We start from the raw sequence: 12,724 nt of genomic DNA, 5'->3' as shown, positions 1-12,724 counted from the left end.
TGGGGTTTATTGAAAAATGCACCAAGAAGGCATCTTAGAGATGCCCCCTGTATGTTAGCCAAAATGCTAGTACATGATTGACCAGTCTGTGCCATCCTGCCACTTTCAGACAAGTTTCTGACCACATGGGGTGAGAGCCTTTGTGCTCTCGGTAGCCAGAAACAAAGCCTGTCCTGGGTGGAGGTGCTTCACATCTCCCCCCTACAGGAACTTTAACACGTGGCAGTAAGCAACAAAGGCTCAGGCCTCTTGTTACAGTGGTGCCCATTGACCCCCATGGAAACGCACTGAAACAATTCCTCAGGGTAGGATGTGTGGATGCGGACTGGGAGACATAACTCACTTGATCTGTAACAACCTATGACATGAACGAAAAATCTTATTAAAGGCAGCATTCAACCAAAGGGGAATACGGTCCTGTAGACAAGCAGTGATTGCTTGTTTTGAACGCAAAATTTACAACGTTTTTACGTTTGATATCTAAAAAATTACAAGTTAATAACTAGTATAAATGTAACAAAGGTACCTCCCGACTTATAGTCCTGTATTGATTCTACGAAAACACTTTTTCGTTCCTTGCCTTAGATAAAATTAATTGGACCTAAAATATACTTTTATAGTTGTTTTGGATCACATGTATAATGCAGAGGGACATGCAGAAAAAGAAGTATTATAACATACCCATCTAAATAGGGGGTTACTGCCAGCAATAACGTTTAACAACATAATTCTTATATATAATACACACTAGGTAAGTCACAGTTAGACATGCTAGATTGCACGTCAACACCAGGAAGAAATTTTAGATTAGAATGGAAAGTCTTGATCCCTTTTAAAGTGTAAGGGAGGGGATGTATATATTTGTATTTTTTTTTTTTTTAAAGTGTATGTATGATTCATTGGTTTTAATTAACCACACATTTAAAATGAAACTTGAAACTTGTGCAACAAAAAAACAAAACAAAAAAAAAAAAACACATCTTGTTACCGTGCTCCAGGGCACTTCAGCTAGTGGAGATGCCCGCCCCCAGACAAAGCCCCACTTTTGGAGACAAGTCTGGCTGGAAAATTAGGGAAAGCAGGGAGGAGTGCCCACCCCAGAGCTGAGGTGACCCCCCCCCCTTCTAGCAGAATCCTCCATCTTAGTTTGAAGGACAGGTACCAATAGGGTTAGGTTTGTGTCCCCCTTCCCAAAGGGAGTGGACACAAAAAGGGTGTAACCACCCTCAGGGACAGTAGCCATTGACTACTGCCCTCTTACCCCTGTAATGCACCTAAATCCAGGATTTAAGGGCTCCCCTGAACCCAGTTTGTCAGATTCCTGGTGACCTCACAAGAAAGAAGACGGACTGCTAAGCTGAAACCCCAGCAGAGAAGAAGGAAGACAAAAACTGACTTGGCCCCAGCCCTACCGGCCTGTCTCCAGCTTCAAAGAACCCTGCAGAAGAAAGCGACATCCTGTGGGTACAGCGACTTCTGCCAAGCCTCAAGAGGAATGCCTGCATCACAGAGGACAAAGAACTCCTGTGGACTGCAGCCCTGTCCAACAAGAATCTACATCTAAGGACTCCAGAGCCTCCCCGGATTCGCAAGTCCTGACCATTCTGCAAACGCCCACAGCCCGTGTCCAGGAGGCCCAACCGACTAGAGAGGATCCCCAGGTGATTCCGAGCAAGTGCCCACCCTGTGTTGACCTCTCCTGTCCTCCTCAAGGACGCCTGCAGTTTGAATCCTGACCCTCCCCCCCCACCCGACCGCAACACCACCGGACAAAAATACCAGTCAGTAAAAGGTACACTGCACACGCAGCCCCCTGCCCATTGGGAAACCCGAAATCCAGTGCAACAACGTTCAGCAGACGGCCCTTCTACTTGTCCAGCCTGCGGTTTTCCGGAAGCGATCCCCTGGTCCCAGCGCGCAGCATCTAAGTGATCCTCGGGGTCCCCTCATAGGAAAGCATTGGGCGCCCAATGCTGTGTTTGCACCCTGCCACCCCTGCACAGCTGAGGGTGAGTGTTTGGTGCGTACCTGTGGCCCTCCGGGTGCTCCTCTAAAGCCCCCCAGGTCTGCCCTCCAAAGACGCAGGTACTTACCTGCGAGCAGATCTGAAACTGAGTGCCCCCAGTCTCCATAAGAGTCCATGTTAAATTTGCATCAGCTTTGATCTCTGCGCCCGGCCGGCCCTTTGTTGCTGGTGGTGGTGGTGGGTGTTTAGGGTTAACTTGAACCCCCACCTGTGGACTTCCTAACCCCGGAGACTGGATCTATAAGTCTGTCTTACCTTCAAAACATACTAACTTTTCTCCCCCCAGGAACTGCTTCTGAGTGTCAACTTTTAAAACAGATTATTGCCATTTATTCAAAAACGGTACAACTTGCTGATTCCAATCAAAATAATATTAATACATATGTGAAATACTTATTTATTGATGTACTTACCTGCAACTTGAATCTTGTGGTTCTAGAAATAAATTAACAAAAGATATTCTTGCTACATAGTAACAATTGGTCTGGAGTTCAGTCATTGAGTGTGTGCTTCTTCTATTGTCTGTGTGTGTGTGTGTACAACAAATGATTTGCGCTACCCTCTGATAAGCCTAACTGCTCGACCACACTACCACAAATAGAGCATTAGTATTATCTACTTCAGCCTCTGGGGAACCCCTGGACTCTGTGCACACTATGGGGGTCATTCTGACCCCGGCGGTCATGGACCGCCGGGGCCAGGGTTGGCGGGAGCACCGCCAACAGGCTGGCGGTGCCCCGCAGGGCATTCTGACCGCGGCGGTTTCGCCGCGGTCAGAAGTGGAAAACCGGCGGTCTCCCGCCGGTTTTCCGCTGCCCAAAAGAATCCTCCATGGCGGCGCAGCTCGCTGCGCCGCCATGGGGATTCTGACACCCCATACCGCCATCCTGATCCTGGCGGCTCTGCCTGTCGTGGGGCCCCTGGGGGCCCCTGCTGGCCCCTGCTGTGCCCATGCCAATGGCATGGGCACTGCAGGGGCCCCCGTAAGAGGGCCCCACTTTGAATTTCACTGTCTGCATTGCAGACAGTGAAATTCGCGACGGGTGCAACTGCACCCGTCGCACCTTCCCACTCCGCCGGCTCCATTCAGAGCCGGCGTCCTCGTGGGAAGGTTGTTTTCCACTGGGCTGGCGGGCCGCCTTTTGGCGGTCGCCCGCCAGCCCAGTGGAAAACCCAGAATCACCGCAGCGGTCTGACGACCGCGGTGCGGTGTTCTGGCGGGGGTACTTTGGCGGGCGGCCTCCGCCGCCCGCCAAGGTAAGAATCACCCCCTATATCTCATTTTGATATAGTATATACAGAGCCAGCTTTCTACACCTATATTCCGAGAAGCCGTCATGTAGCTGGGAAACTCATAGTGACCAGTGTCTAGCACATGCATTTAAAATGGCTTCTCTGGTCACTTACTATGTCTGAGAATCGACAGACATTGCAGGGGCATATCTGCTCATGCAGATATGTCCTCACATGTAATATAATGCACCTTGCCTTAGGGCTGGAAGGCCTGCTAGAGGGGGGACTTACATATAACAAGCAGTGTTATGGGGCATGGCACGAAGGCTGTGTGCTATGTCGGGTTTTTAATTTTGGAAGCACCTTGTCATGCAGCCTGCATATGTTTGCTGCTGGGTCCCTCACAGTGGCACAAGTTGTGCTGCAGCTCTGAGGGGCCCAGGGGTAACATTTACAAGGGATTTACAGGGGGATGAAGGCCCTGGTCACTTGGAGATCAAGTGACCAGGTGTCCTGTTTTAGGGAACGAACACTGGGGACCTGGTTAGCAGGAACCTAGTGCGCTTCAATCAAAGTTGCATCTAAAAACCAGAGAGGGAGAGGGAGAGAGAACTGCAACCAGAACCCAGCTCCCTACAAGGACACACAGCAAGGTCCTTATAAGTAAAGGTTTCTCTGTACTAAAAACACCACAAACTGTGTCTGTGTTATTCACGTCTTTGTTTTCATTCACTCCAATTTAGTAAAAACAAAAACAAAACAAAAAAAAAAAAAAGAAATCGGTGGAGCTTATGTCTGTCCAAGCTAGATATCAGACTTAATTATAAACAATTTTCTGCTGTGCTGTTTTTGGTACTAAATGGTATTTAATCTTGCACAGTTCACAAACATTATCTGGATTCCCAGAATGAGTATGAGCTATTTCAAAGAAAGAATCTGATGAGTGTCTACTATCAATTAAAATGTTTTTCATGGCTCTACATTAAACCTGCTGAACTCTCTCATTTTGGCCTGAAAACAAACTTATTAATCAGCTATTGAACGTTATCGCATACATTGAGAAGTGTAGTATTTTAGAGGGAAATGCGGTGAACTTTGAAAGGGAAAAGAAATCTCCAAGGGGACTCAAAATTACTGCCATAAATATTACAGTTCACAGAAGGCTGGGGAGGATCTCCGAGAGGGTGGTTAAAAAGCACCACATCAGCAGTAGACCTTATATCCCTTTGTATGGAGACTGAGAATCCATAATTTGAATGCAGGTACCAAGTGCTGCTTCTTTCAAGTCACCAATGCAACGCCAATTTACTGTGCAGGTAACAGAAATGAGGCACTGACAACTCTGCGTAATATAACCCCAAAAATACAAATAATCACAATGCAAGAAAATAAAGTTTTGCCTGGCTTTTAATATAAAAAGTGTTATGACGCCATCAAAATAGGGGCGGTCAATGAAAGAGTTATTTTCTGACAAATCTTAGAATAGGTCATGGAATTTAGTGCACTCAACTCACCTTTGTTTGATTCTTCAGGCAGCTTGTCGTTCTCTGGTTTACTTGTGAGTGCATTGATCAGCTGAAGCTTTTCTCTGAGCTTTGAATCTTGAAGCATGTTTACCTCAGATATCTGAATAAACAATAAATGTATGTCACCACAAAACCTCAAGTACATTCAGCTATGCTGAAAAACAATGACAGCAAGATTCCACAAGATTCAATACAGCCAGAGACCTATGCTATACGATGCACTGGCAATGATGCATAGAAGTCACCAAGTATAAGTCTGGTATAATTAAAAGAAGAAAGTCAGGATTGAATGCAAGGGTCAGCCAATTATATGGGCTAATGTAACCACACCGTACACAAGAATACTGCAAGTCACCGACAAGTTCCACGGGAACACAGAGAAATTAGGTCAAAGGAAGAGTTCCTTTTTAAGGTCATGGAACCTAGCAATATTGTTATAAAGCATGGCCGGGGTACTTTATTCCTTATAATACGTGACCACAACAAAAACTTTACCACAAATCACTTAAATCGCTGGAGCTTTGCTCTTTCATATGAAAGATAGCATGTATGAAATCATGAAGAATAAAAGTTGAAGTTAGATTTCAAGCTCGAATTTGTAGAAACACGCATGACTTGCATCTTTTCAATACTTACCTAAGTGGTGGCAAAAATAAGCATGTTACCATAAATATGTAGTTTCTGCTTATCACTGTTCATCTAGAAGAACAGAGTAAAAGAAGGAAAAGCTATGTTTCAATTTGGTATGATATATTAATAATGGAAGAATGCTCAAACTATAAGCTCAAATATTGTATGACTCTCGTCTTTCACAAAGATCAAAGTAGCTGAACTTGAGTTTACAAACTAAAGTTAAAATTAATTTCTGTATGTTGTATTATCTTTTCAGTATTCACTACCACGGTCTCAAGGCACTTTCAAATACTGGACGTCCCTATAAATTGGTTCTGATTTTTCACATTAAACAGACATCGCCTGGGTTTGGTGCATTTGATCAGGGAAGATCAGTATGTGTTTAGTGATGATTTCTACAGTGGCAAACATTAAGAATCTCTGTAGAGTATAGATAGGTGTGCTATGGACTTTGTTACTTTCTTTGTGCCACAAAAATGAATAAGCAGGCATGGTCTTGGCAAGAGATGTCTGTTGATGGGACAGCAGCACTTCATCAACAACATGATCTTTTGGTGAGTTGTGGGTATTAAGCTGTGGTGTAGTCTGGTCTGACTAAAATATTCAGTTGACTCTGTGAAAGCAGTTTATGTACAGAGAGTGATGTGCAGGTGGGGAGGTAATGTTCTGACAACAATATGGTTTTGGTGCCACATTATGATCACAAGAGTGACCTGATGTTTACCACGTGTTCTGTGGAGGGAAGAGGTGTGCCTGATTGTGGACGTTCTTAAGGCTGACAAGTGTTGCAGGGAGCCACATGATATTGAACTACAAGGCATATCTAAATTGAGATCAATGTAAATATGTTCCAGTATATTGTAATGAATGCTTGTGTGACATCTTAGTAATTGTGCCTGGCAACACCACCATACTCCTCAAGAACATGGCATATCTGAAACATTGCTGAATGCATGTTCTGCTTAATGTATTGTGCTAGATGGTACGCTGCCCTGTGGGAGTATCAGCAACAATGCCACATCAGTGCTTCCCAAATTTAAACTCACAACCCACTGTTTAGAACAAAAATACGATTGTGACCCACTTAGATTTAATAGACATGAGGTGAGCATTTTTTTTTAATGCAACTAAAGCATTGTGTAGCAGAGCGCTGCCATTTAGAGACAGCACACTTTTGATTGGAATGGCCACTAAATGTGCACAGAGTTTTACTAATAAAACTATACAGCACACAAATGATGTGTGGAAATCAAGTTTTAGTGATTATCATTTGTGCATCACCAATTACATTGATTTGCTTTGATCCTATTAAAATATTTCACATCTTTATTACTTGGACTTTCGCTACCCACCAAACGGAAGTTCACAACCCACCAATGGGTCACAATTGACATTTGGGAAATGGTGTGCTAGATGGACTATATAGCAATACAAAAGTTACTGTATTTCTGGATATCAGTTCATATTATGTTTTGCTGAAAGACTTATTTTATCCACTTTAATCAAACTATGAGTTGCAATGTGCAAGGCAGTGTTAATGGAAGAAGGTTTAAGACAGCTGTTATGGTATAGATATTCAAAATTCTAAAACAGGTCAGCAGGAGAGGGACAATTCTTGCAATGGCATTTGATTCTAAAATTCCCAGAAGGGTTCTAGCAGAATATACAACACATTCACGTGGTGGGAAGGGGGAGTGCATGAAGGTCGTAGAGAGTTTACTTGAAACAAGAGAACAGATAGCACCCACATTGATTTGTCACAGTTAAAGGATAGTTTGCAGTGGAGTGTAAGCATGATGGTAGCACTGACTTAAATGCTATTTATCTGGCATAAGGAGTCTTGTTTTATCTTACTTTAGTCCTAGAAGTGTTAAGTAAGCTGCAGGCTGGAAGTTAGTTTCTGTGAGCACCGCAATAATCTACTAGGTACAACAGTCACTACAAGATCAGCACAAGTGTGACATAAAAGGACATTGAAGTCACTGTCTTTCCAGAAGTCTGATTGTTATATTGCTGCAGAGTAAAGCCATATGGAGCGCACACTGATGCAAATCAATGGAACAACAAGTTACATACCTTAGTCAACATTCTCTCCAAAGAACAGGACAGCTCCTGTAGAATCCAGCCTCTATTTGGAAACTTTTTCAATGCATTACCAAGTCACCAGCACCAGGTGGTGCCATATGATATCCGGATTGGAGTTGCATACCCTCCGGTAATGACGTAATTAGTAGATATTACGAGCCATGTGTACTGCCATTTGATAAAGTTTGTTTTGACCAATGACTTTGTGTTTCACCACTGCGCATATTAGTTGCTCAATGTTCACCAGTAGCACATGGTATGTTTTGTTCAGTTTAACCGCCTATGGGCTTTGACATTGCATTAGCCATTACTTTCTGTATTCAGTTTAGCCGCCTATGGGCTTTGACATTGCATTAGTCATTACATTCTGTATTCTGCCTATTGGCTTTGACATGCTGTATCCAGTCTAGCCGCCTATTGGCTTTGACATTGCATTCCTATTGGCTTTGACATGATGTATTCAGTTTAGCTGCCTATTGACTTTGACATGCTATTAGATATTCTGCCTATTGGCTTTGACATGATATCATATATTACATTTTGTATTCAGCTCCGCTGCCTATTGGCTTTGACATGATATCATATATTACATTTTGTATTCAGCTCCGCTACCTATTGGCTTTGACATGATATTATACATTACATTTTGTAGTCAGCTCAGCTGCCTATTGGCTTTGACATGATATTATACATTGCATTTTGTATTCAGCTCAGCTGCCTATTGGCTTTGACATGATATTATACATTGCATTTTATATTCAGCTCAGCTGCCTATTGGCTTTGACATGATATTATACATTGCATTTTGTATTCAGCTCAGCTGCCTATGGGCTTTGACATGATATTATACATTGCATTTTGTATTCAGCTCAGCTGCCTATGGGCTTTGACATGATATTATACATTGCATTTTATATTCAGCTCAGCTGCCTATTGGCTTTGACATGACACTAGACATTGCATTTGATATTTAGGTTAGCTGCCTATTGCCTTTAACATGACATTGCATTTGATATTTAGGTTAGCTGCCCATTGCCTTTAACTTGGAGTTAGACATTGCAGTTGAGAATCCAAGCTGTATTTTTCCAAGCTGTGTTTTTGCACCAGAGAACCAAGATGTTTTTCTCACAGTAGACTAGACATGATAAGAGAGAGTACATGGGTGTTGTTTTTTCTTCGCTTGAGCTTGGGAACAGGAGTAGTCTTGGAGACCTGGCCAGTCTCCAAAAGGCTTGCTCAGTTTCCCAGGTCTGAGAGGAGGGGGCACACCTTTGTAACGAATGTAACAGGCTGCAGAGGGTCAGATTCGAATCTGCCGGACCTCGTGCTGGAGCTTGGCGCCAGCTGCCAGCAATCCCGTGTGGGTAGATGAATCTCTCTTTCTCGCGGCTGACAGGGGTCATCAGCTTGCAGACCTTAGAAAGATGAAGCTGTAGATAATTCCCACACGGTGAAGTATTTGTTTTGCTTTGCATTCAATATCTTATAAATATAACCTGCTGTGTATATTGCAAACTGATATATTTTGTTTGATTAACGCGGACTTGAAAGCTACTAATTCGTCATTCATAAATATTGTGGTTGGGGAAGAATTAACAACAATAAAAGTCTTCTTTGACCTCAGAAGTGCATTTCTGTTGTGTTATGTTAGTGCTTAGAAACTAGATAAGAGGAAAGCACTACAATTGGTACCAGGAGTGGGGTGTCGGTCATTAAGAGGTGATTAAGAGGGTGTTGACGAGTTAGTAGATTTCTAAGTGCACACTTTAAAAGTGTAATTGTTTTTTGTTGTTTGGAGAATTACAGAAATTGTTTTCTGTTTGGGGAATCACAGTAGCACGGCAGACCATGTCTGAGACATGTGTTGATAAACTGCCGGATGGTGCTAAGAAAAACTGTGAATTGTTTTCTGTTTGGGGAATTACAGAAGAAAATGCATGTGTAGCTAAAAGGCCTGATAATGCTTTGAGAAATAATTTATGTTGTACATATGTAGAAAACGTGTGTTTTGGAAGTAATGATGACAGAAAGGTCTGGATACCTTTATCTGCTTACAGAGAAATGCAGGAGAAATGTAGGAAGTTGGAACATGAAAATAGGAATTTACGTGAGCAAATTAGCCCGACTGAAAGTTATAAAAGGGCTATTTTTGAAGAATCTTTCTTGTCCCATTCCAGTAATGAGGGGGTTAAGACAGCTCCGAGCTGCACTGAGTTTTCGTGTGAGCCAGGGTTTTTGGCAGCCAAAGCGCATTCCTTAACTGATAACACGGACGAGAGAGACCAGAATGTGATTTACGAGTTACAAGTAAAACGAAAGATTTTAGAGCAAGAGCCGACTTTCATTAGCTTGTTTGATTTTTGGAAACAGAAAAGCCCTCATTTGAGTGAAATCCTAACACTTTTGTATATGGTCACTGTGAAAAATTATATGCAGCTGCGCGCTTGTGATTTGGCAAATGAAATAATGCAGACTTTAGGTTTCTGCGCAGTGCAAGAAGGAAATACTTATGTACATGTAACTCAAGAACAAGGGAAGAAAATAGTGCCCCTAGATAGAATCATACAATGGATCTGGTACTTGCAAGACAGGGCTAGAGTACCACAGATAAAAGAATTACCAATGAAATTGTGTGCACCATTTGAATTCGTGTCCACTGAAGATAAAAAGCATGTTTGTTTTACTAATGATTCATTGACTGAAATGTTTTCTGGCACCGTAGAAGGAACAGCGTTGTATAATGTGTGTCAGATTTTAAAGCAAGAGCTACGTGAGATGTGTCATTTTTATGCTGATTTTTGGTTCATTGCTAAGCAAGAGCTACGTGAGATGTGTCATTCTTACGCCACATGGCTTGCACCTAACTGGTTCAATTACCTTGCAGATGTTAATGAGAAAAATTCAGAGAGAGAAGTGTACACCCAGAATTCTGTCTTAGTGGGGATGGCTAAGTGGGTGCCCCAGAAATGTGAACAGCTGAGAGAAAAAGCCACTTACAGGAGGGCAGAGATGAGAGAGATGCACAATCCCCTAGATTTGATAAAAACTGTGCAGCACGCACAAAAGCAATCTGTCATGCAAGCAGTCACAGAGCAGTTGGGGAGAGGAAAGTTACCAGAACAGAAATGGCAAATTGATCAGGTTTTAGGGAAAGTGATTGCTGCAAATTACCAAGGAAAAATAGAAATTATGCTGATACCTAGAAAAGAATCTGATTCATTCATACAAATTGGAGACAGAATGGCCCAAATTGACAAAAGTGCAGTGAATGGAGGTTTGGTAAAGAATGAGTCTGCCCCAGCCCTTCTGACAGTGCAAGAAAAGGGAAGCTGTGGCGCAGCAGATAAAAACCTCAGTGCTGATGTGTGGGCTGAAGCCCCAAGTGACCCTCCAGAACCTGCAGAGAATATAACAAAGGGCCCCAAAAACGTCCTGCTGATTATAAAACAGGGAAAGAAAGAGGAAGGGTGCAGTTTAAATGAAAAATGTTATTTGCAAGAAAAGTCATACTTGTTTCTTTTGCAGATCCTACCACGTTTCGCCACTGTCCCTGAGTGTGCTGTGTGGTCCCCCTTCCGGTGTGTGCGTGTGGGGTCGGGGAAGGGACCGAATCCCCAACCTGAACCTGGCTGAGTAAAGTGCCAGCACCATGGATCCATTTTGCGCAAACTGCGCCTTCAGTTCAAGTTCAACTTGTTTGATTGCATTCTTCCACCGGAACTAAGCTGTGTTTTTTTTTTTTTTTTTCCTCTCGTATGGAACTCTGACTTTTGCTTATCTTCCAGCAAACCTTTCAGGTGGACCGTGCACCTTTACATGAGCAGAACTCATGCCACATCAAATTGCTAACACTGTTGAATTAGAGACTCATTCAGAGTATAAAAATTGCCCAGTCTTTTCTATGTAGATGTATCTGATGTGAAAGGTTATGAAATCAATGTGTTAATTCACTTCTATTGCTTTACAGGGATTGCTTTGATCATTCAAATTTTTTTTTTTTTTGTTTGAAACAAGAGATATGTGAAACAAAAATTCATTGGTCAAAGGGCGGAATGTACTGCCATTTGATAAAGTTTGTTTTGACCAATGACTTTGTGTTTCACCACTGCGCATATTAGTTGCTCAATGTTCACCAGTAGCACATGGTATGTTTTGTTCAGTTTAGCCGCCTATGGGCTTTGACATTGCATTAGCCATTACTTTCTGTATTCAGTTTAGCCACCTATGGGCTTTGACATTGCATTAGTCATTACATTCTGTATTCTGCCTATTGGCTTTGACATGCTGTATCCAGTCTATCCCCTATTGGCTTTGACATTGCATTCCTATTGGCTTTGACATGATGTATTCAGTTTAGCTGCCTATTGACTTTGACATGCTATTAGATATTCTGCCTATTGGCTTTGACATGATATCATATATTACATTTTGTATTCAGCTCCGCTGCCTATTGGCTTTGACATGATATCATATATTACATTTTGTATTCAGCTCCGCTACCTATTGGCTTTGACATGATATTATACATTACATTTTGTATTCAGCTCAGCTGCCTATTGGCTTTGACATGATATTATACATTGCATTTTGTATTCAGCTCAGCTGCCTATTGGCTTTGACATGATATTATACATTGCATTTTATATTCAGCTCAGCTGCCTATTGGCTTTGACATGATATTATACATTGCATTTTGTATTCAGCTCAGCTGCCTATGGGCTTTGACATGATATTATACATTGCATTTTGTATTCAGCTCAGCTGCCTATGGGCTTTGACATGATATTATACATTGCATTTTATATTCAGCTCAGCTGCCTATTGGCTTTGACATGACACTAGACATTGCATTTGATATTTAGGTTAGCTGCCTATTGCCTTTAACATGACATTGCATTTGATATTTAGGTTAGCTGCCCATTGCCTTTAACGTGGAGTTAGACATTGCAGTTGAGAATCCAAGCTGTATTTTTCCAAGCTGTGTTTTTGCACCAGAGAACCAAGATGTTTTTCTCACAGTAGACTAGACATGATAAGAGAGAGTACATGGGTGTTGTTTTTTCTTCGCTTGAGCTTGGGAACAGGAGTAGTCTTGGAGACCTGGCCAGTCTCCAAAAGGCTTGCTCAGTTTCCCAGGTCTGAGAGGAGGGGGCACACCTTTGTAACGAATGTAACAGGCTGCAGAGGGTCAGATTCGAATCTGCCGGACCTCGTGCTGGAG

At 42.5% G+C, this 12,724-nt stretch overlaps 1 protein-coding gene across 2 annotated transcripts in view; it reads right to left on the bottom strand.

Moving 5' to 3' along the window:
• Positions 1-12,724, bottom strand: part of EFCAB14 (EF-hand calcium binding domain 14) — a 245,390-nt gene that overhangs the window by 87,053 nt on the left and 145,613 nt on the right. For both annotated transcript variants that reach the window (XM_069232726.1, XM_069232727.1), the window contains one exon: positions 4,774-4,885. In XM_069232726.1, the coding sequence (XP_069088827.1) occupies positions 4,774-4,885 (112 nt within the window). The remainder of the gene's footprint in view (positions 1-4,773; positions 4,886-12,724) is intronic.

The sequence above is a fragment of the Pleurodeles waltl genome, chromosome 4_2 (genome assembly GCF_031143425.1).
Source record: "Pleurodeles waltl isolate 20211129_DDA chromosome 4_2, aPleWal1.hap1.20221129, whole genome shotgun sequence".
Lineage (NCBI taxonomy): Eukaryota > Metazoa > Chordata > Amphibia > Caudata > Salamandridae > Pleurodeles > Pleurodeles waltl.
Note: the sequence above shows the minus strand (reverse complement) of the source record. Positions and strands in the feature narration are given on the sequence as shown.